The following is a 24,454-nucleotide window of genomic DNA, read 5'->3' on the forward strand; positions in this document are numbered from 1 at the left end:
TGTAGGCCCAAATTCTAACTGTTTTGCAAGTACAGACACTTGCGGTATCTCAACACCCAGAGGTGTGTGGAGTGCCCTCTTCTATACCCTCCTTCAACCATTTCCAGAATGAAGTGAATCCAGTGCAGAGGAGCACAACTACCCCTTCACACACTCCTCCCCCCCCCCACCCCCCCTGCTCTTATCCAGGCCCATCTGACCACAAACAGCTGACAATGCACAGTGCTGACCAGGAGGAACTAGGCGATACTGGTTGCAACTGGTGAGGCCAGAAATGGGTATGAGGTCAGCAAAAAGGTATATTTTCCTCAACATGGCATGAGATCAGGAAGAAAGGTGCATCTCCACACAAATATCATATGACCATGAGTCAAACTCCGTGCTCATAAATAGCACTGCAGCCTAGAGCCCACTGAGCTCTCCCGCACGGCAGCGGGCTACACGGTGGCGACTCTCCCCTTGAGTTGGGACACCTCTCAAGGTTACTCTCCAGGAGTTAAGAGAACCTCTGACAAGAAACCGTTGGAGAGGTAAGAAACCGAGACTCAGGCAATAACAAATGTGCAGTAAGATTCACTTGCTGTGACTACACTGTATTGCCATCTTCAATAAATCTGTTTGCAATAAACCCAGAGTTAATACCCTGGCCCGCAACACACAGACAGGGCTTTAACAGGAGACTGGAAGTGCATTTAGAGGAGGGACACAGATTAGCTGCAGAAATAAATTCTGTTTTGACTGAGTTAACAATTTTTAGAAATAAACTAGAGCTCATAGAAAAAAATTTTTTTTTGGTCAATGATTATTCCATGCAATTTTAATTAAAAGCTGGTCCTTTTCAAATTCAAATTTTAATAAGAAGTGTTGCTAAAACATCAACATTTCAAAGATTTCAACCACTTCTAAAAGCAAAATCCTAACAATAACAGTTTATTGAAGCATCTCATGGTAGGTTACATATATCTGATGTTGTTGCTTTTCCTGCAGTATTCACCACACTGATAATTTTGGCTACTTGTTTTATTCCTTTTCCAGAAGCTCCATCTGTCTATTCAACTTTTGGTCCAGGGATGCATGGTGCTATTTGAGTCCAGAACCTGATGAGGGTTTTTTCATGTTATACAATCCAGACTCTCAGCAGTATCTAGATAGTCAAATACTTCCAAGTATTTAGTTACAGTATATATTTAATATCTGTCTCTGAGGGTCCTTGACATCACCATTGTATGCATACATTAGCTGCATACTTCCATTCTCCATGAAGATGGTAAAACTGTAAAAATATTGTAAGGCATACAAAACTAAAACCCAAATGCATGTAAATATTGTCTTTGAAGGATATGACACTGGACCTATCTCCCCAGCTTTCTCCATGTCCAGAATTTACCATTTCAGGTCAATGGAATTCCAATTCTGATGTGCTTTAGAGGCTGGACCTACCTGAGGTTACCACTATACCTTCCCCATGATAAACAGGTGTGCTTTGATACTGTAGAAATTCAAGGCCTTTTACACATATAATTAGAACAGATGTGTTTACAGTAAATAAGGAAAAAATTCTGAAATGGAATTTAGAAAAAACTGCTTTGAGTGAGTTGGGAAACTTCCAAAACAAAGGTCAAAGTGTTTTGGAAGGAAGTCCAGCTAATACATTACTACCAGTTTCCCCAATCCAGAGGACACAACAGCACCTGTAAAAAGTTACATGCATACAAAATACTCTACAAGCAATTCCACGTGATGTCAGTTCAATTCCCTCAGAACAGCAAATGTAAGTCCTGAATTTAAGTCATTGAAGATCCAGCGGTACCCGTACAGCTAGACATGTTCTGTGACACAAATCCCATGTTCTGCAAGACTCTGGGAAGATGGGAAATTTAGCAGCAACTTCCTCCAAATTAATAAACAGATTTTTAGAATAGTTTACATAAGAAAATACATGAATAAAGTTAAACTTTTTTCAAGTTGGAATAACATACTTGCAGGACATTATTGATGGGTAATAAAGTTAATATCATTAATGTTAAAGTTTGTATCTTTAATTTTTAGAATTAGTAAGATAAATAAGGAAAACTTATGTGTTTCAGAGCTCTCATTACATATTGGCTGCAGACTCAGTAAGACAGCATGCATACAGTTATATTCATTCTGGGTTTAAGTCCTCTTCATTACCCTACTGGACAGAAATGCCTTTTTTTTTTTTTTTTTTTAATCAGAACTTAGTCTGGATCACTTCTGAAGCCAGATACTGGTTTCCTGGCAAATTCTATTCCTATGCAGTTGTGCAAAACAAAACACTATAAATGATGGGATGTGCTAAGATACTGTCTCATTTACCACTGTGAACAAATCTACTGGAAAACATTAACAGCCTTACAGATGACACTTTCTGCTTTGTGCTCCCCTATAAGCTAAAATGTTTTAGTGAAGAATGTTTCTCTATTAAGTATTTAAATAATTTAAAATTTAAAACTAGATGTTAATTTGGGGTACTTCCAGTTCTGAAACTACTCATGCATATTTTAGGCTTAGTATCTTGTCATTTTCTTTATAAATCTTTCTTTTTTACTGGCAGTTGAGTCTGTTGTGAACAGTTCAAATAAATGGATCAAACAGTAATGACTAAACCATCAGAAGAACATGGCATATAACAGGAAAAAATATCAACTACACAGACCTGTATCAAGTTCAGACTTTCTGCCTTTAACCAGAGATGGTCCAAAGAAAACTCTAAAATCCAAATATCGACAAACACTAGGTTGTATTAACTTGGATCCTTATGACTTCAGTCCACCTCTACCATTAAACAGACAGATGAAAGTTTTGAGGGCATAGTGTCTTCTATTAAACTGACTATAAAATGAAAATAAAATCTACACAGCTCTTTTAATACCTCTTAAAAATGGAGCAGACTGAGACATTCAGTATTTTCCTGAATGTAATACTTCAAGTTGCCTCTTAAAATTTATCAAATAATACTTTCCTCATTTTCTTGAGATTCAGCTTAACCTTTCAAACTTCAAATTGATCCCTATGAAAATAATAACTGTATTTAAAAATACAAAGAATAGAGCATGTAAAAGATACTTATCTCATAACTGAGAAGGAAAAAAAAAATCTGTTCTATTTCAGCAAAGTCAATACAGAGAAAAGAAAGGATGGACAATTACCTATCTACCAAAGTGGCACTTCCGAGATAAAAAATCAGATTCTAACTCACTTCAGGCCCAACATTTCCATCAGGTTCATAGGTTACAAATGATTTATAGTCACCATTTTGTACTTCGCATTCTGGCTTTTCCCATATTGATAAATACTTCATAATCAAAGCATTTTTGTGTTGCGAAATACCTTTGCTAAAACGACTAAACACAACTCAAATTGATTCAGATCAAAGCAAACTTAAATAAAATGTTTCTCTGCTTCTTTACAGGAGGCAAAAAAAGCTCTGTATATCTGGTGCCTGTATTCCTGTTCTTTCATACTACAGCAGTAAGTCTCCTCTTTCAGGTCACGTCTTCCACATAAAAGTGCTAAACTAATGCTGCTTAATGACAAATTAATGTCCATGAATAAAAAATACACCTCTAATAGCATAGAGTAATTTGCCATTACAATATCATCATTGGACATGCCCCTGGTTTAATACGATGTATTTAATTCATAACTTAATGAGTGATATATAAAAAGAGAGAGATGAACCCTGCAATTACATTTATGTGAGTCTGTCACCTTATTTGTAAAACCTTAGAGTCATTTACATTCAAATTAGAACAAATGAGTGATTTCACAAAGTGCAGTGATAAATGACCATTGTTGCACAAGACAGACCTGTATTTCCTGTGAAAACATTAACAGTTTCCTATTATTTGTTAAAAATTACAATGCATATTGCCCAGTGTTGTGTGAATAATGACTTTTTTACTGATTAGGTCAGAAGACTAATACGGAGTAAAAATAAATAATTTTTCTTTTCATTTTTTCTGATTTTAGCTTTAATTCTTCTGCTCTGCTGTTATGGACTCACACTGCCACCTGCTGCCCACGCCTGGATAATAAAAGTCCCTGACTGCCTTGTTTCGACTGAAGTTCAGTCATTTGACCTTTCAGTTTCCATCTCTTACAATCAAACAAATTTTCCTACCAGACTGATAACTATGCATGTCGCCGATGACACCAGCTGATAAGGGTAGCTGCACTACCCAATTACAAATAATGCAATTTTTTGTGCATGCATCTAAATTGCCCTGGTTGGTAAGGAGAATTAATAGCTAAAGACATGGGGAGGGGTATTGATCAGATGGTAATAAAACTGGGGAAGAATTTTGTACACTAAGCATTCTGGGACTCATCAGCCTCTGTTTACAGCTTTATAAAAACAGTTGAGCAGGATCCCAGAAGCAGGAATCTTTCAGGGGCTGAGGAACAGAAAAGTCAACTAAGTAGGCCATATTGCCTAGAAAGACAATATGAGGAGGGAAATGAGGAAACAGTGGAAAAAATACAGGTTCTTTGTTATTTTTAAGACACAATCCAAAAGCTGCTCTACCTCCCTGACAGAAGTTTCTGAGAAAAGGAAGAAATAGCAAAATCCACCTCTTCTCACTTGTGACCTCTCCTGTCATTCTAATGCGGAAACTAATTTGTATTGTACTACTAGCTAGGCAACTGTGGATTTATAAATTTGCTAGCAATGGTTAACCCAAAAACTCGAAGATCATGTTTCACACATCAGTCAGCAATTCCAATTCAGCTTTTCCAATTATTACTGCATTAGTAAAAACAACACAAACACACACACACACAAAAAACCAGAAGGTCCCTGACCACAGCTGTAACTCACTGTCATAACAAGTAACACTCCAAGAGTAGAATCCATTACTAGAGCACAGCGACACAGCAGCAAGTAGATTACAGTAGGAATGGGATTAAAAGGGACTAGGTATACTACTTTTACTTGCCTCACTGACACCAACTGAAAAACGGAGAATACCACCATCATTTTTTTCCTGAGTCCCATTCTGGTTGGAATAGTCAGTAGTACATTCACATTTTATGTATATGTATCTGTATACATGTAATGTGTCTGTATGTGCTAAGGGAGAGAAGAGAAATTCCCAAAGTTACTTCTGAGCTTTGTACAAGAGCTTTCCTAATGACTGTCAATAACTCAGTGACTCCACAGCTGACAAAACATGTTCCCTCAAGAAACAGTGGGCTAGCACAGCAACAACTGGTTGCACAACACTGAAAATAGGGAAGTGTGAAAAGTATTGATGTATTCTTCATATGGGAAAGTTACTGTTTCCACCACTGGATAAAGCTGGTGAACTCAAGTTTTATGGTGGTGGCTTTATAAAACACCACTCTAATTCTCCCTCTCCCTCTCTCTCTCTGTGTGTGTGTGGTGGGGGGATCTGGTTTTTTTGTTTGTTTGTTTGCTTTTTTACATAAAAACAAAGAACTCAGTATTAGTTAAAAGAAAAAAGCAGCCTTGGTTGCTAGATGACCTTTAGATTTTTTTTCCAGCAATTTAATTTGCTCTATATGAAAAACCCAGGAGCTAGAATCCCAACTGAGCTGGGCTTCTAGCAATACAAAGGTGATGCTCTCAATCTCTGGTGTAAGAATTAATTAATCTCTGAAGGAGTGTATCTTAGTGAAGGTTGGGAGTGCGTTCTTGGCACAGCTCCACATGGAGAAGGTAGGTTTAGGAAGAATTAATAGCTTATAAAGCTCTGGTTCTATCACATATGTAGACCATACACACTCTTTTTCATACCACAGGCAGATGCATTTGTAGTTTCTTCCTTTTAAAAACAGAAACAAATATAATTTGATATGTAAACACACTCATATAGTTTTAAATTAGTGGAAGAAAAGACCCAGCTATTCATTAGGTGCTCATATACCATGAAGAAAAATTTTATAAGCCTAGATTAACCAATAGGGTAGGTTAAAAATCAAAAGCCCCTTCTCAAGACAATTTGCCTGCTTCAACTGTTACCAATAATTATTCCAGAAGGTTTTATTTTATAATTTGAGAGTTGGTTAATTCATACTTTGCAGGCCTAATCCTGCTCACTGCCTGCTTTTGTGTACAAGGATCTAGAGGGCACAGTACAGAGGAGGCTCCAAGAAAACTACAATTGACTGCTACTATATAGTGCTGTTTTCTCTTCAGTCTCATTTTAATCATTCATTGACCTGTTCTTTTAAGCTTAAGTTAGCCCTTTTTAAATATCACTGCCATTAACAGCAACTGGGCAGATGCACCTGTCGAGAGTCCTACCCACCCACTGTAATAAAGTTTCTAAGGGGAAACCTAGTGTGCTACCCTTTAGCAGAGAACTTAAAGCAGTTAAAACAAAAGGGAAATTTGGCATCGAGCTTTTAACTTTCCTTGAGCTAAAAACATTTATGATCCCAAGAGCAACTTTTAACAGTCAAGAAAACTTTAACAGCTATCAGGATCACTACAGTTGTCTATGATTCTTGCTGCTTCTGCCTAATAGGAGAGAAAAGGAAATGCTGGAAATCAAGGACAGTCAACAAAAAACATGTCTAGTAAGGATGTGTAGAACATGAAAATATGCAGCTGTCCAACCAATACACATAACATAAACGGTGTCTCAGACTGTGTCCAGTTTGTAAACTGCCTTTGCTCTTCACAAAATACTCCTGATCTGGCCACTAGAGAGTTAAAGGGCTAAATGGTAACAACCATGCCATGCTCTTCCTCTCAGATTGAAACTGGTGGATTGCTTCAGACAATTCTGCTACCTCTAAACCCCTAACCCACATCTATCACCCTGTTACCTTGAATGTTATTCAGGAGACATATAGAACTCCAGGGGAGACAAAAAAGGCTAAACTTCAGGTAATACAAAAAAGTCATTTAACTTAAGACTGTCCATGTTTGACATCTTAAAGTCCCAGGTCTCTGAATGACAGTGGAAATCAGACCCTGGTTTTAAAAACTGATTACTAAAACTACATCCACACAAGACTGACACTGATCTGAAGAAGATTACAAAAAAAACAAAACACCAAAAAACCCCACCCACAACCACATCCATATTCTCAACAGCGTTCCTTCCTTATAAAGACATACAATCTTAGATTGTTGAAATGATTTGCAGTTTGAGGCTGTCTTTGCTATTGAGAATACTCGAAGAACTGAGGCAGAGGGAAGGAAAAAAAAAAAAAAAAACCCAACCTTCTTAAATCTACCATCAGTTAGAAAACTCAGACTTCCAAAACAAACATTTGTATGTTCTGAATAGATCTTCTAAAACATTATCTTTCATAAGAATAAAGTCATGTATCCTTCAGTATAACATTCACAGGCTTTAAAGTGCAACACAGGTCATCACAAACACACTACCTAATATCAAGCTCTCTACAGCTCCATTTAAGAAGTCCATTCTCAGATCTCCACCTACACATTCAAAGCCTTCCACTGGCTTTCTCTTTCTTCTCTAATGCCATACTCAGACAACTATGTTCTATTGCAACTCTAAAAACTAAAATTTTTAAAAAGAAACCAAGATATTTAGATAACCCATTCCCATTAAATTTCAATAAACATCTACCCGTTGGTTGCAGCTGTCTGCAGACAAAACTGACAACCAAACACTGTACGTATGACCATAGGCCTTAGGCACATTCAAGATATACAAAGCTCATGTCTCCAGCTTAGCTTTCCCACACCTATACAGGACCAATACAGCTAAGAACAATCGAGCTGCCTTACTGTTTGTTTAGTCTGAGAAGGATGTGTAAGATTTCTAGCCTCGTTTCAATGTTTAAAGTACCTGAGAATTATGCAGACATTATGGTAGGAGAGACCGATGAATATGCATGTATCTTAACTAAAATACGTCAACGTGCTTAAAAAAAAAGTTTCTCTCTACAAAATAGGCTGAAAATAAAAACCCCAAACAGCAGAAGCTAGAGAGCAATGACAATTCAAGCTACAGCGCTGAGGGAAGGGGAAGTCTGCACAATTCGAGTCAGGAATTATTGCCTAAAAGAAGGAATGGGATCCCCAGGGCAGCCACATCATTCCAAAACAATCAACAGGGCAGTGATCAGCAGCACAAAGTCCAGCTGCAGGCCAGTCATGAATGGTCACCCCCAAGGGTCCATTCTGGGACCAACACTGTTTAACTTCTTTATTAATGACCTGGATGAGGGGACTGAATGCACCCTCAGCAAGTTCACAGATGATACAAACCTGGGAGGAGTGGCTGATACACCAGAGGGCTGTGCTGCTTTGTAGTAAAGGACCTGTGGATCCTGGTGGACAAGTTGAACATGGACTAGCTATGGGCCCTCATGGGCAAAGAAGGTCAACGGTATTCTCCCCTGCATTAGGGAGGGAGTTGCTGGCATATGGAGGTAGGTGAATCTTCGCCTCTGCTCAGCACTGTTGAGTCCACATATGAAATACTGGGTCCAATTCTGGGCTCCCCAACACAAGACAGACATGGATCTGCTAGAGTGAGTCCAGCAAAGGGCCACCACGATGATTAAGGGACTGGAGTATCTCTCATGTGAGAGGCTGAGAGAGCTGGGAATGTTTAACTTAGAGAAGACAAGGCTCAGGGAGTGGGGGGTGGGGAATCTTCTCAATGTTTATAAATATTTGATGGGATGATGCAGAAAGGATGGAGCCAGACTCTTCTCAGTGATAGGATGAGAGGCAATGGGCACAAACTGAAACACAAGAAATTCCACTTGAACATAAAGAAAGCACTTCTTCACTGTGGGGGTGGTTGAACATTGGACAAGTTTTCCAGAGAGGTTGTGGAGTCTCCATCCTTGGAGATATTCAAAATCCAACTGGTTTTGGTCATGGTCCTGGGCAACCTGCTCTAGGTGACCCTCCTCTGTGCAGGGGGGTTGAACTAGCTGATCCTTAGAGGTCCCTTCCAATCCTGATTATTCGGTGATTAGATACTACAGAGTATTTGACAGTAACGTGTTACATTCACAAATGAGAAAACACACTTAGTAAATCAGTAGTGTTGTCAGAAGTCTCAATTCTGTCATACTATCATAAATTGCTTAGATATGGATATTACCCAATTGGGGGGGGGGGCAGCGGGAAGACGGAAGAATGTTCCTTTCTTGTTTTTTGTGTCTCACCTTTGATCAAAAACTCTTGGTAAAAATGCCATATACATGATTCAATTTGTTATAGAAATCTTTGAGATTTATCAACAAATTAAATAAGCTGTTCTAAGCTGGTTAGTCTATAAGAACTAGGATTTATCTTAAAGTCAAGCTAACATTTTGTTTATTCTGGGACAACTGAGAGAAAATTCCTTAAAGATCAGTGAATATAAAAGTCAGCCTTGGCTAGAAATGAATCAGGCCCCAGTGCACTCTAAATCATCTTCGACAAGATAAATTAGATGAATTAGATCAGTACAGTCTTCTTTGGTACCTCACAGACTACAAATATGCCTTGGAATAAATATGGGCCAAGCCAATCCCATTTGTAGCCAAAAAGAATCTTTATTGGTATCCACAGAATACCAAATGGGCCCAGACAGAAGTGTTAGGAAGACATGAAACAATCTTGAATGCCAGAAGATGACAAACTTTTAGAGTATCTAGGGAGAAAGAAGAGCTATAACAAGTTTTAACAATAAGAATGGCACTCTTATTCAGCCAAAGCTAAGTCCAGTCCCCCAAAATAAAGAGAATCCTACCAAGTAAAAACTCTGCATCATCATTACACAACAATAATAAACGACAGCTAGATCCTACATATTATATTTCCTGAGATTATGCTTAGCCAAGCTAAGCTCACGAGATATCAACCATTCAGAACAGCAAGAAAGAAATTCACTGTTACACTAAACTAAGAACATGGCAGCACTCTGGGACTCAAAAAAACATTATCAAGAAGAGAATGGCTAAGGATTATTCTCTCCCCCAGCTGTTGTACCATAGCAGGTGAGGTCAGGTGTGACAAGATTCCCCAGTTTCCAACTGCAGCAGTGATTAATGGTTTTCAGGAAGCCTTCTTTAACTACTGTGATTTTGCTTTTAGATAGTACTAATATAAAGCAATAGATATTGAATATAAACAGATATTTTATATAATTATTTTGGACCCTGGAAGATATCACAGTCTATTTACGCACAGTCTGCTGTTAACCTCTGCTAAAAAGACCTACATGACCACCCAAGGTTGATTACTGGCATGGACTGAAACTCTGCGGAAGAAACAAGGCAGATGAATTCTTTTTCTGGTCTATTCAGACTAAAAATTTGTCCCTAGATATTCTTTCCTAAATTTGTCCCTAGATATCCTTTCCTGGCATTGAACTTCGTAAATAAATACAGTGAGAAGACTAAAACACAGTTTAGAGCCTAAGATGATGTAAGCTACAATCATCCTACAGATGTCCATGCTGGTTCAATACCTTACAATGAAACCCTGATTCAAAAATACCTTACAGAACTATCTCTGCTCTCTGTCTCCCAATACATATTCTCCCCCTTATTCCCTACCTCCACCATTATAGATCTTGAGTTTGGATCCCACTTCCTCTTGATTTTTACAGCAGTATAGCTTCAGTTACTCTACACTGGCATACTACTGAAACTGCAGAGCTCTTTCACATCATTTGAGAAACTACTTATGGACATTCACATCCATGGGATTTTTACTGGTCTGTAAGTAACAGAGTAATTTGGCAGCAATGTTTGCTCACTCTGTTTTTTCAGTTCATTCACAGACTGTTTCTAAATGTCCGACTATGGCTTGCACATTCACATGCTCTAGATGCAAAGCACAATTAATTCTGCAGCTCTTTCTATTGCAGCAACTTCAGGATGAAAAGGCATTAAGATGGTGCAAAAGGAAGAGCCACTAGTAACATAGACTACTCAGAGGAAGTCAAAGGAGCAGTTGGTAAAGCACTTAAACTGGGCCTGTACCTGCTCCTCTCAACTTTCTCATGTCCCTCCTCACCAGCACTACAGTACCCAGCTTCTTCCCTACTCCCTTATACCTTCCCAGCTTCTTTATCACAATGGTCTGTCTGATCCAATTTCTGGCAAAGATGGAGCAGGTAAGAGGCAGAGATGTGCTCACACTGACTGATTTGCTAGGGGGCATTAAACATACTTTATATCTATCAAAGCTGGACCTATACCTTCCTCCTCATTCTATAGCCCCTTCCCATGCCTCCCTTAAAGCAACTGCCTGACAACTGGTAGACCAAATGGTTGTGTGTGTTATTTGGCGTTTCTCATTTCTTATTTCTCAAACCGTCTATCCCATTACATTTCATCTCCATTTTCTAAAAATAATTCAATCTTTCTTCACAATCCCTGAAAACCAAACTGATACAAATTGCACTACTCTATCAGCTACTTTAATTTTCTAATCAATTTATAATGCACAAATTAGCACCACCTCACTGTCTGAACATACATTTTGAATGCTTCCCCGAGGCTACGCTCAAAGAACAGACTCTTTCTCCATTAGACACAGAGCCTTTAAGTGCATCCTGAGGCTCTTAACACAAGATCCTGCATGCCTATGGTACTCAGTAGCTCAGTGTGCTGCCAAGCACGCTCAACAGACTGTTCAAAGGCAGTTATGCTGTTGGAAGGCAAGCGCATATGGAGAGCACTGTGCTGACATGCACTTCCATGCCCAATTGTCAACTGTTGCAGAAATACAGCCAAAGCGCCCTATTTCAGAAACAATATTGAAAGATTACAAAGACAAGGAAACAGTTCTGTAGAACTGCTATTGCCATTTCTTTTAAAAAAAGCTTTTCACTGATGCACAACAAAGCTAATGTTTTTGCTACCATCATGAGCCTTTTCCTACAGCCAAGCACAAAAAAAATTACTGGATTCAGATTTTTTGCTTCAAAATGACAGCACTAATATTCTTATTGTTATTAGCATTATGGGAATGAGGCCAGTTAAGGCACCACTGTAGTAAGTCCTACACATTGAGAGGTAATTATGTCCTGGAATATGCATGAATATTCTTTTGTAAACACTTAAGCATCTTACTCATTCTCACAACAGGAAAATACTTAATATTTGAGAAACAAAGGCAAAAGAAAGTGAATTCTCTGGTAGAGGAGGGAATCAAACTCCTGTGTGTTGATGTTAAACAATGGACTGTGCTTGCTTTCAGGTCTGAAATGAATAAAATGGATGGGAAGAGAAAGCATCTAGCACAAATTAATGCCCTGCCAATGATATACCTAAAATTCAGATCTCCTGATACAAAGTTTTTTGCCAGTTTGATTAGACCATGTACCGTACTAATGCTGTTCTACTGAAATTAGACTTAGAATGTATGTTTACCAAGCAGAAATGGCTAATAATCAGGTAGAAAAGCCTCACCTGGATGAGATAGTGAGAACATAAACTGAGAAGCTCCAGCAGCTGCAAATGACTCCCAGCTGCTAGCACATCCTGTATCACTCCTGGCTCCAAGAGGATCTGTAAAGAAGAAAATGGAAGGTTTGTCATACAAACCTCAGAGTATTTGTAGAAAACACTACAGGCCTTTGGTACTTCAGAGATTTAAGTCAACAAAAAGAACAGAAAGAGTAAAATTAAGCACATACAGAAATTTTTGCAGGATGGGGACAGAGTTTTAAAAATTTGCCTGGATTGTCCAAAGGATTTTTAAGCAAGTTGTTCTCTAAGAGTCCATGAACCACATTACCCCAACATTCTTTAAAATGAAATGCATGTTATTTATTTAAAAAAGAAGACTTTTCAACATAACAGAATATCCTTTTGTTATCTATATGCCTGGATATTTCCATATATACTGATGAAGTGGGCCAAGAGAATTGACTTGGAAGTCTCCAGATTATTTATGCTTGTAAAAATACAGGAACACCCTTCCCATTCTGCATGGTACCATTTCATAATTTTCCTGACCACTATCTTCGTTTTTACAGAGCAAGGCTGCGAAGGCACAGAGTGAGAATGCTGCTGGGGGAGCGCCAGAAAGGGCTCTGAAGCCAAGACTGATTAGCTTGACACTTGTTCACATGAAACTCCTACTCATTTCAATTAAAATAATGCACAGACAGCAGCCAGGATAACTGGCCTCAGTTCCCAGCCTGCTGTCTTGGGGTCAGCTTGTTAGGGCATCACTCTCAGGACACCAGAAATCTTTGGGACTGCAGATACTGCTCAATTTGTTTTTATCATCAATCATATTACAAACTACCAAAACTAGCATTATTTCAAGACAAATGGTGCAGCATCCATAAAAATCAGAAATAGATGATAAATATTAATTCTGCAAAGATACTAAGTTTGTTCAGAGTTTTATCCTCATTGCAAGTATTTCCCTTGGCAGCTTTGGTTTCATACCACATGAGGTCAGTCTCTCACTGCTCCACAGAGAGGTAAAGCTTCTTTCAGCCCCCCCCCCTTTTTTTTTTTTAATTTTGCACACACAGTTTAGTTTCATCTCACAGTATTATTTACATGTCTCAAATGCAGTGGAATAAGGAGGATGGCATAAAAAAGGAGATGCAAATTCATCTGCATCTTCTGCAGTCAAATTATTTTTGAGGAGATGAAAAAACAGGTACACATCTCTTCAAGCAAAAACAAAATTGTCTCCAACACAGCTGATCTTTTAGGGATAGGAAAGAAAGGAACCAACTCTTGTTTACACCAAGAACTTATTTACATTGAGTTCTGGCAGTGTATGCATACTTAATATATAGTAATTTGCAGAAGCTTTAAGTTTGAAGTGAACATACATGTAATTTATATGCAGTATAACAGTTCCTTTACTCAGCTAAAGAAACATATAAGGATCTTAATGTAAATGTGAATCAGGCCCAGCATGATCTAGGTTTTCAGCTGATGCTAATTAGGTTACTACACATGATGAGACACATACATTTAAGGGAAACCTGGAGAGGATTTCAGTTATAAAAACACCTTCGACACATGCATTTAAAAAATCATGCATCACTGTCAAGACTTTTCAAGTGAGAACTCAAGGTCAGACTGTCAAAACAAACTGCTAATATTCTTCAGGGTCTCACTGCTTTAGACCTGCAATGTTTATTATTCAGACATTGTTTGTACTGAACAAGTTCTGTCATCCAGACTGATGTCACATTACTTATTAAATGCCAGCCACCGGCTTAATGTTGTTAAAGACGCAATATAAAGAGAACTAGAACCCTAAGCAGATTACGGTCTTGTGGGCATAGATACAAGCTATATTTAACTGTGAAATATTAATATATTTTAAAGCTACAGCAATGCATTTACAAATAATACATCATGAGCAGCGTCAGGAGATGAGAAGTAGGACAGAGGCAAGGAGGGTCACTGGTTACTACCTAGAGGTGATTTGCACAAAATCTTTTAGTTCTAAGGTAGTTAGAACTTTGCAAAATCAGTTATGGTATCAAAGAGGTTTTTTCATTTCTTACAGGTTTCCGAGCCCAAGCAAGATGAGATTCTGCTGAGATAATACATTCACCTTTGTGATTCCCAAGAGAACAGAGTTAAATGTATTGTTTCCCTTCCCCAAGGCTTCACCTTAAATGGAACTGTCTGAATTTTCACTCAATACTCATTTGGATATAGGCAAAAATACCAACTGATCTGTGCTAAATGTTCACCATCAGCAAACTGCATGATGGGGAAATCCACAGAAAAAAAAGGAACACAATGAGTAAAGATGACGAAAATATTGCAAGCCCTCCTTCTACTGAACTTGGGGCAACTGGCAATTACTACAAAACCTCTTAACCTCTCTATATTAATGCAATTACTAGAGCTCTTTTTTATCACCAGCACAGCTGTTTATATGCTATACAGGCTGTCCAGCTGAATCTTAACAGTAAATGCACATAAATACCACTTTAAGCACACGCCAAATACACACAGTGGCTGACTCTCCTCTGTTTATCTGTCCATCAAAATAATAGCTCTGAGGTCTACAGAGTGACAGTGACAGAGAATTAAGGAAAGGGAAACTAAGATCTACTTTGGATTCACACCTCCAAAATCAATCACGAAGTATAAGCGCAAAAGCTAAAGGGAGAAACTTAATCTCTTTCCCTACTCCATCCCCAAACCAAAGATTATGAGGCATAATTAAACATATAAGGGCTTAGATGGCATAATTTGGAACCATCAACTTCAGTCAATTTTGCAGTCTTCACCACTGGAGGATTTGCCGTTGTGTAACATATTATCATCTTAAGACTGTTCTCTGTGCTATTTTTATATTAAGATTAATTACATGCAATTTAGATATTGTATCTGGCAGCACATTACAATCAGCCCTCTATTCAACCCTTACTTCTGCAGGTTAATTTTCATTATGCTCTCAACTCTTCTCCAGCCTATGATGTTACCCAAGAATTACCCAAGAAAACCAGCTTAACTACTGTCTCCCTGTATGCTTACTTTCCCAAATCCCTAGGTTTGAGGCACTGCACATTTCAAACTGACCTCATCGGCCAAATTACTTTCTTCTACACAATGACTTTGTGTTCAAATAGAAATCCTTTTCTTCAAGGTAGCCTTTCTATCCTCCATCCCACAAATCCCCAAGAGAGCGTGCATTAAATCTAGTTCACTTCATCTGGTGGTGAGATCCACAATTTGCATGGAAATAGCAAAGAAGGCAGCAATGAGCAAAAGGGAGTGAGGATGAAACTCTAACCATCCTTGTTAACAAAGAAAGTAATAACCCAAGAGGGAAGGGAAGGTCAACTATCACCTCCATGGAGACTCATGAAGTTTAAATCTGTAAAAAAAACAATTGGATCATTTAAATCTATCCCCTGTATCCTCCAGTACATGGTAATTCATCCTGGCACTTCAAGACACTCAACTAAAACTACTTCGGACCCAAGGAGTCCAAACTGTGTACCCAGACAAAGATGATGAGATGCAGGATACAGTTCTATCACCTCACTGATCCTGGATACTCTATATCCCCTATGTTCCCTTCTCATTTCCATACAAGTGTTTGTGGGGCAATGGAATAAATGAGGTAGTGACATGATTCACATTAAAAGTAACACTGCATTATGCTGTAACAGTAGGGAAACAGGTAATATTACATCAGACAATTCTAGAAAGTAAACTATAAGGAATTTAACATTGAAAGAGGAAAAAAATTCCTAAGGTTCCTGACAGTCTGATGCAATAGAAAATTCATTCTTGACCCGCACGCAGTGATCTGCATATCAAACAAGACAGGTACCTAACAAAAGTACCATTTGTTTCTCCCATTCAGAGACCATTTTCCATGCTTCAGATCAATTGAAAAAAGTAGCTTTCCTTTTAGACCAATTTAGATCGCATTTCACTCAACCAGTTAGCACTTCTGCCCGACTCATGGTTGAATTCTATGCTCCTCGCACGTTGAGAAGCGCTGCTTCAGAAAGCTGAGCCAAAGAAAAACATTCTGGTCCCCTGCGTACAACTGCCCTAGGTCTAGACATATAATGTTTGATAATACTCATTACAAAACCCAGATATCTCATTAGCCAGGACCAGAAGGAACAACTAGGACCACCATTTCTGCTATGTGTCATAACATCTTTCCAGAAAAGTGAACAAGAACATACGTTGAATACATGGAATACCAACTAAGATTACAAGCAAATTCACTACTTTTTTTTGGTAAGATGTACTTTGATTACTCTCAACTCTAGAAAAGGTCTCATGTGCACATCTTCATATCTATCCAGAGCAAGTAACATAAAACTTTTAACCTTCTCTACAATAAACTGCATAAACTGAGTTCACTAAATTCCATATCTTTCTAAGCCTTCTGGACTCTCTGTAATTTAACTATAAACTTGACCTAGTAGTAACAGCCTCATGCTAGGCACTGAAACAAGATTATCCTCCTGATAATATTGAACGTTTCCTTTTTTATTGTTTCTAAGTATCAAATTTATGTTTCTGGCCCTGAAATTACATTGAAAGTGATGTTAAAATAGATATTTACAGTAATGCATAGTCCTGCTGTAATCACAATTTTCCTAGACCATGGCATGAATCATGCAGCTCCTGTGGCCATTGATCCAGTGTTACAGGAACCTGACAGACCTACAATTGCACCAGACAGCTCTAAATTAATCTCAGCTAATTCATCAAGAATCTTCCTTCTCTCCCTTCTCTAGATTGAGTCTCACCCCTGCACACACACTACAGCAACTCTTTCAAAATCAGACAAATGCTGTAAAATAAGTTTGATTACAGTCTCTAAGCAATACGGCATACAAAGCTGAAGAAAACGGCACTATTTCAGCTGTTTCTTCCCTCTCATCTCCATGTCCCAGAGGTCTGCAGCTGACTCATGCTGACTTTGAGTTGTCCCTTGCAGAAAAGAACAAGGATATTTTAAGGCACTCTCCCCTGCACTTCCGCTAGGGACCCCAGGCAGTTTAACTGAACCCTGTGATTCACTTTTGTCAAAAGGCAAATGGTAGAATTGCCTCATACAGGTACCAGGAGGTCACTTACCCAAGAAAACAAGCAAATACAACATAGCTTTGCAATATACCTCACCTCAACCAAGCTAGCAAGGATTAATGGAATAAGAGGTGTCAAGATACTTAGACCTGTCTCCCCACAACCTTAATTGAAAATGGAAGATGAAATACCAGTTAATCTCTAGCAAAAACTGTCGCTATCAAAAGAGGGGGTTTTGATGAGAGGTAAAAGCCAAGATTCTGTAAAGGAATCAAAACAATTATCAGGAGAAATAGTTGTACTTGGAAATAATTATTTGTACTATTTCTTTACTAACTGGGAAGATTTTTTATTCTTTCATAGTTTTTATTAAAGGAATAGCTGAGTTGAAATATTCGACAAAAAAAGGAACAATTTCACAAAGGGGCTGTGAGGTAGCAATTTAACTAACTGTATGTTTGCACATATGAATTCAAAAATTGCTCCATGGCATTCCTATCAATTTATGAAACTTGCTTGGTAAAGTAGCATGTAGCTCTAGATTTGTAACTAGCCTGACATACTTATCTTTACTTATTAAAGACTGCTTCTGTGTTATCATTTTGTGAGTAAAATAAAATTTGCTGTTCCTCCTTTTTTTGTACGTAATAAAAATAGTAGTATATCAATAAAAATATGCTAAGAAAAAGAAAAGTTTAAAGTCTATTTTCTAATCATTATAAATACAACTTCATATGTGGCTTTGGGGAAAATGTAACCATTGTTTTCTATAGGTAGTGTGTAAGGCTGTGCGCTAATCTTGGGCTGTCTAGGAAGATGCGACAGCAGGAGTTACCCCAAAATTTGCTTTTAGAGAAAGAGCTGAACATAAAACAGTTCTTTAGCACATTATGGCCATGACAGTAAGGGCAGCGAGAAACAATCAGGAACCCTTATGAGAGGCAACAGCTGATGAGGACACCTAACTCCAAAAGAGAAATCACAACTGTAAAATCCACACAGGACCTGGGGTCTAGTTATTAGAAACACTGGATTTACACACTGTAGATTTGCAAGAGAAAACATAAACCAGCTGGGTTTGTGGCTCATAACTCCTCTGGTGCACTGAACAGGATACTTCAAGATCCTGGAATTCATTGTGGAAATAAGAAACCATTAGTTGCATAACACAACACTCAGAATTATGGTGCCTAAATTCATCTTTGTACCTGGGCTTTGACCTTTCACAGCAATCACATAGTGTACTCTGGAAAGATCCTGTCAAAGGGAAAATAACCCTCCTAACCAGACCACTATACTCCTGTTTTAAGTAGACTGCTTGCTTAACAGTTCTTGAGTAGGAAACAAGATTTCATTATTAGGGGATTACTGAGATCCTACGTGCATAGAACATGCTGCTGAAGCTGTATCTCTATTTTGTCTCAACATTATTCTTGATGAACAAAACCAAATTCTGCTGTTATTCCTTTTTGTTAGTTTTTATTCATCTCTGTACCAAGGTTTGTTTCTTTGTTATTATGTGATTAGGGACCATAGTAATGGATTAATTCAGTTAGAATTATTACATTATTTATAGTTAACTTGAGTTTTATGACAATCTTTTCTTCTATTGAAAAATCAATTTCCCTTAAAAGAAAAGATTTCCAGCAGTAATTATGATAAGGCACTGCCTGCCTATGTAGACAAGAAGATTAGTGTCTGTATTTTTAAGTCCACGGCCACCTTTCAAATCAAAAAGGATGTAATGATGTCAGAACTGCATTTCAGATTGCCATGTCATGCTGAAAATTTTTTTTTTTTAAGTTTTAATAACTTTAAACAAATGCAAGCATCAAATATTGCTATCATGCAATATTAAATATTTCCACCAGATGTCTCCAATATACTGTTTTACACAGAAAACTACATTTCAGTTACAATACATTCAAATTGAATGTAAATGGTTAGCAAAATATGTTTATAAAAATCAAGGGAAGAAAGCTGAATTTAAATATTCATCTGTTTACATACTGTGTTACACATAACATGAATACCTTAGGACTGTCCCTAAATTGTTATTGTTATTAGTTCCACAGTGTTTTCTAAAGAAACAGGAACTTTTCGGACCAACATTGTGGTCCGAAGCGTTAAAAGTGGATCCCATGAAATTTCCTTTTTAATTATTTATTTATTTTCTTAAAGGGTGCATCAGATCATGTCTTGATACTTTCATTTTCAAAGCAAAACAAGGTTGTAAATGGCAGGATTGAATTTTGGATAACTAAGACCGACTGATTTTTCTTTGGAAACAGAAAGAAACCGAAGGAGTTTACACACCCCAACTAAAGATGACTCCATTTTCACAACACTCTCCAACGTAAGCATGATCTACTCAAGTTATTTATTAACAGCCTTTATGGATTACTCCCGCTCACTGCCTTGAAGCATTCACCAAGATTCTATCGGTTTGAGTCAGTATATAAGCAATATTGGCTCAATATGTATAAAACCTGGGTGAGAGCAGAATTTCAACGACATAAGGGAAAATTCAGTGTTCCTAGTTCTCAGACCTGTACCACTGAGTTATGCTTGCAAAGGCATCTTCATAGTAGAACTCCTAGAAAATCCTTGTCATTCGTCTGTGTTTTGAAATAGCATTTGGTATATCTGATAAAGCGATGGAGTGAGAATCTTTGCCCTACAAATGCTCATATATGTGAGGAACTGTACATATTGGTACAAGTATTTATAACTCAAAAAGCCAACTCATTTATTCAAAGTAGGTGATAACTTGAAAATGCAAGACTCAGAAGTCTGCGTGGGATCAAGGCTAGAAGTCACCTGTCATTGACTAGGGAACTGATGATACTATCCTAGAAGCAGGGGTTAGTGGAGTGGGGTGAATTGTTGATTTAAAAAAAAAAAAATACCCATATTTTCAAGGTTCTCAACATATTTTACACAGATTTATTAGATTTTGAATTTCACTCAAAGACAGGGGAGCATCTCTATTCACAGCAGAGAGAAAAACTCACATACAAGTAAATTACCATCCAGCATCTCAAAATTAACTTTGGAAAGTGTCCAGTATCTTTTGGATACTTCTGTTTCACAGCAAGAGCTCTCTTTTCAGAAAAGTGACCTATAGTCTCAACTGACTTCAAGCACGACACAGATACTCAACAGCACAAGAAAGATTCATTCAATTTTATCTATCAATTTAACCACCTTTCAACCAAAGGAAGAACAAAAAGCACAGAGATGACAAGCCATACACCGAGACCTCCAGCCATTCAGTAATATAGCATTGTATCGCTGTCTCTTATTTATCTCAGAGAGAAATCTCTTAGTAAGTTCCATTTTCCATAATAGCAGAAACATGAAAGTTTCAAGGACTAATCGGTAATGAAAACACTAAACTATTGTGTGGGTAGGTGATAAAAATAATTCTTTTAAAATAGGTAACAAATTATTTCTTTCCTTATTCCTATTTACTTCCCTTTCTTTGAAAAAATTAAGGCCAGGTACTCAATCCACAGTATGGAGCAGATGCCTTAGTTAAATTTGTACAACCTAACAACTCTTCTGAAATAATGAAATACAAACTGAAGCTTCAAATATGAATTTTGTTTCAAAATTAAGTAATAAGTGAATACACATCAATGAATTCAGCTGTTGTTGTAGCAATATTTCCAGAATTCGTTTGGTTACCTAGAATTCTAGAGTCCCAAACAGAAATAGCATGTCTCCATGGCTGGGTGCAAACAGATCTGAGCTCACTACATATGAATTCTAAACTGAGATAAAGTCATGCAGCAACATTAACACAGTGCCCAGGCATGAAGCGCACAGATATGACAGGTCACATTTACTTTTTTGCATGCAGGGGCATCACTCTGCATTCCCTGGAGTTTTGTTTTGACTTTTATTCTGGTAACATAACATGATAAACAAGGTGCTGTCATTAAAAAATGCTGCAGTAAAGATGTACTGTATCTATAAGGATCTACAACGATGCATGGACTGCATCTGCCTAGAGATTAAAAGACTGCTTACACAGCAATAGAGTTCCATAAAAATTTATTATTATAAAAATTATCTAGTATATTTGTCTTTACGTTTTATTTAGCAGGTGGAATCAACTCACATTAAATTTGTACGAAGAGCCAAGCCATCATAAAAGGGGCACAGGAGTCCTACACAGTTCACTATCTGGGAACAACACACAAATAGTAGGTGTTTTCTATTAGACAATCCCTCTTTAGAAAAAACAATCTTACTTTGGATATACTGCTTAACTCAGACAACCTTGTACTGGGCAGTGCACTGATATAATCATTTCTAACACTTCCGTAACGGTCATCTTTAGTTTTTATTTGTAATTTGCTTTCATTTGCATCTCTTAATTTGAAGAACTGTACAGTACCTGTCCAGTATATGCAAAGTCCAGGGCTTGTTTTAAACCTAGGCTTGTGACACCATGTAAATTCACCTCATCAGCTCCACTTTCAACCATGCAGAGACTGAACATTGCCTAAGGAAAGAAAAGAACTGTTATTAACCATTAAAAACAACACTCAGTGAAGGTCCAGGAAGAACAGGAATAATTTTTCCACCTTCACTAACCTTCGTTTTTCCCCAGATAAGAATCCTGAACAGGGACAGACTTGCCAGTTAGAATGAGATCTATACCAAGTTTTCAATATTACCCCAAAGCAATCAATCTTGCAACAGAGTCCTTTTATTGATAAAGGAGTACAAAAACTTATTCTGGGAAAAGCTGAAACAAATCCCTTGGGTCCATGTATATATACTTCTCAACTGAGTAATTTAGGTGAAATCAATGGGACCAGTCACACAATAAAAAATAATTAATTAATTAAAAAGTAATTGGACTCTGGAAAAAAAAAACTCTATGTAACCACCACTAGAAACAATACTTATATAAAGTATTTAAAAGAAGGAACAACAATAAGCCATACACAATTACTTGTACAAGAAGAAGAAAGTTTGTTAGGGACAGTTAGTACGCCATCTCTCATAAAAAATCCTATCCAAATTGCACTTCCCACGGGAATGTGAACAACGATATTCAAGTTATCAAATGAAGAGTCAGGATGGAGGAGCAGTCACTTAAAATTAAACTGTCCCTCTCCTTGTTACTTTCCCACTTTTAGACTATTTTAGTCTCTCCGTAAAATCTAAACTGAGGATTGGTAAGGTTGTAGGGAACCTCCCTACAGATAACAGTGAGGAGAGAGGCTGTCCTTTTCATCCAGTCCTACTCTCCACACCAGTCTTCGATGCCTTCCTGGATTGAAGCAACCCTGCTCAGTCTTTGGGTCCCTGTAGAAGTCTTTCTTCCCATCACTGTTGAGATTAAATTCCTGGCTTTGTCCCTGACTCCTCTCTCCCAGCCTGTGCTTACCACTCCCTCCCCATCCTCTTATCAGCCCCATTCTCCAGGCCAACACTTTCCCAGGACCAAATGTGCCCAGGGACTTTTAGGAAAAGAACAATTTCCAGTTTCTTCCAGACAGCAGCACCAGTACAACAGAACAGCAACCTTTCTCTTTATCACCCTCCCACACATTTTTTAAGCAAAATATATCACACAGCCTTTAGACAGTAAACTGTGAACAAATAAATTAAACAGTTCTACCATCTGTCACAGCTAAAGAGAGCCTAAACTTATCCCTGGGGGGTTTTGTGTAAAACTTAATTCTCCTACGCAGTCTAACAAACTTCACCTTGGAGAACCGCAAGAGCAGAGCACCGCTTGAGAACTTCTACATACCCTCAACTACTTTGTGTCTACTCTGGCTGACACCTGCAGAAGCTGAGGCTGTCAACAAACCCACTGGATTTCATATGGGCAACTCTTATGCCAAGTACTGCTGAGTTTCAGGGAAAAAATTAGCTCTAACACCTCTAACAGTCTAGCACAGAGGACTTTTCTAGACTAGGATGGCTTCTTTCAAGAACTGCAGTTCCTGCAAATTAGTCATCTCTTTGAAAATGTTAGCCTCTGTATCACTAAAATGCCATGATCTGACATAAATCTGCTGCCTGGAAATCATCCAGTATAAGCAAACATGACATTTATCACATGGTCAGTCCTACATTTTTGCAATTTCTATTCCAATAAACTGTTATCAGGGCTTCTTCCAACTGGCAACAGAAAAGAAGTGTCAAATAGTTTAAAAGATTTATCACACTAATGTAGTAAGATATAACCATATGAAATACTCCTAGCTAGGAGGGAAAAAACAAAAAGAAAAAATAAGAAAAAACAACACAGAACGAATTCAGCAGTTTTTCTAGTTCCATTAAAGATGTAATCAGCATTGGACATTTCATTGTCATTTAGATATATGAGCAAGCTCTAATAACTACTGCAAGGCTTTGAAGTTTGCCAGGAGCTGTAAGGTACCCATCAGCCATCTGCTCCTTGCAAAAGCAAAACTGCTATCTGTGCCTGCTAGAGAGAACTCAAGGCCAAAACGTAGCACCAGGCAACAACTGGCCACACAAAAAGCTTGGACAAAACACTTCCCTGCCACCGAGACCTCTAACTCTTTTGGGAATGCAGTGCCTTCCAGCACGGCTGAAAATATCGATTCACTAGCATTTGTTAATTGCAGAGAGACAGCGCTAAAGATCAGCGGTTTCATCCAATAGTGTCCTCCACACACTGGTTAGATTTAATGATAAAATAAAGAAAATACTGATTAACTAGTACCTCAGGGTTTTAGAAACAGCTAAAAGCAAAATAAACATAGATGCAAGCCTATTCTGAATTTAGGTACTCTGTAGTTGCCAAGTTGAGCTAGTAAGACTTGGCTTAGCTTTTTAACAATAGCTATTGGCAAAAACAAATAAACAAAAAACCCCACGAATGTAATCCTTGTCTGAAATTAGGCTGGATACCTACCTTTGCAGTTGCTTACCTTCTCTACCTAAAATCCAAATCTACCTAAAATCCGCAAGTGTCCTA

At 37.9% G+C, this 24,454-nt stretch overlaps 1 protein-coding gene across 19 annotated transcripts in view; it reads right to left on the reverse strand.

The window, feature by feature from the left end:
- KLHL32 (kelch like family member 32) overlaps positions 1–24,454 on the reverse strand; it is a 171,453-nt gene that overhangs the window by 69,048 nt on the left and 77,951 nt on the right. For all 19 annotated transcript variants that reach the window (XM_067293968.1, XM_067293967.1, XM_067293966.1 and 16 more), the window contains 2 exons: positions 21,884–21,991; positions 12,394–12,492 (listed from right to left, as the gene is read on the reverse strand). In XM_067293968.1, coding sequence (XP_067150069.1) covers positions 12,394–12,492; positions 21,884–21,991 — 207 coding nt within the window. The remainder of the gene's footprint in view (positions 1–12,393; positions 12,493–21,883; positions 21,992–24,454) is intronic.

Source organism: Apteryx mantelli, chromosome 3 (assembly GCF_036417845.1).
Source record: "Apteryx mantelli isolate bAptMan1 chromosome 3, bAptMan1.hap1, whole genome shotgun sequence".
Lineage (NCBI taxonomy): Eukaryota > Metazoa > Chordata > Aves > Apterygiformes > Apterygidae > Apteryx > Apteryx mantelli.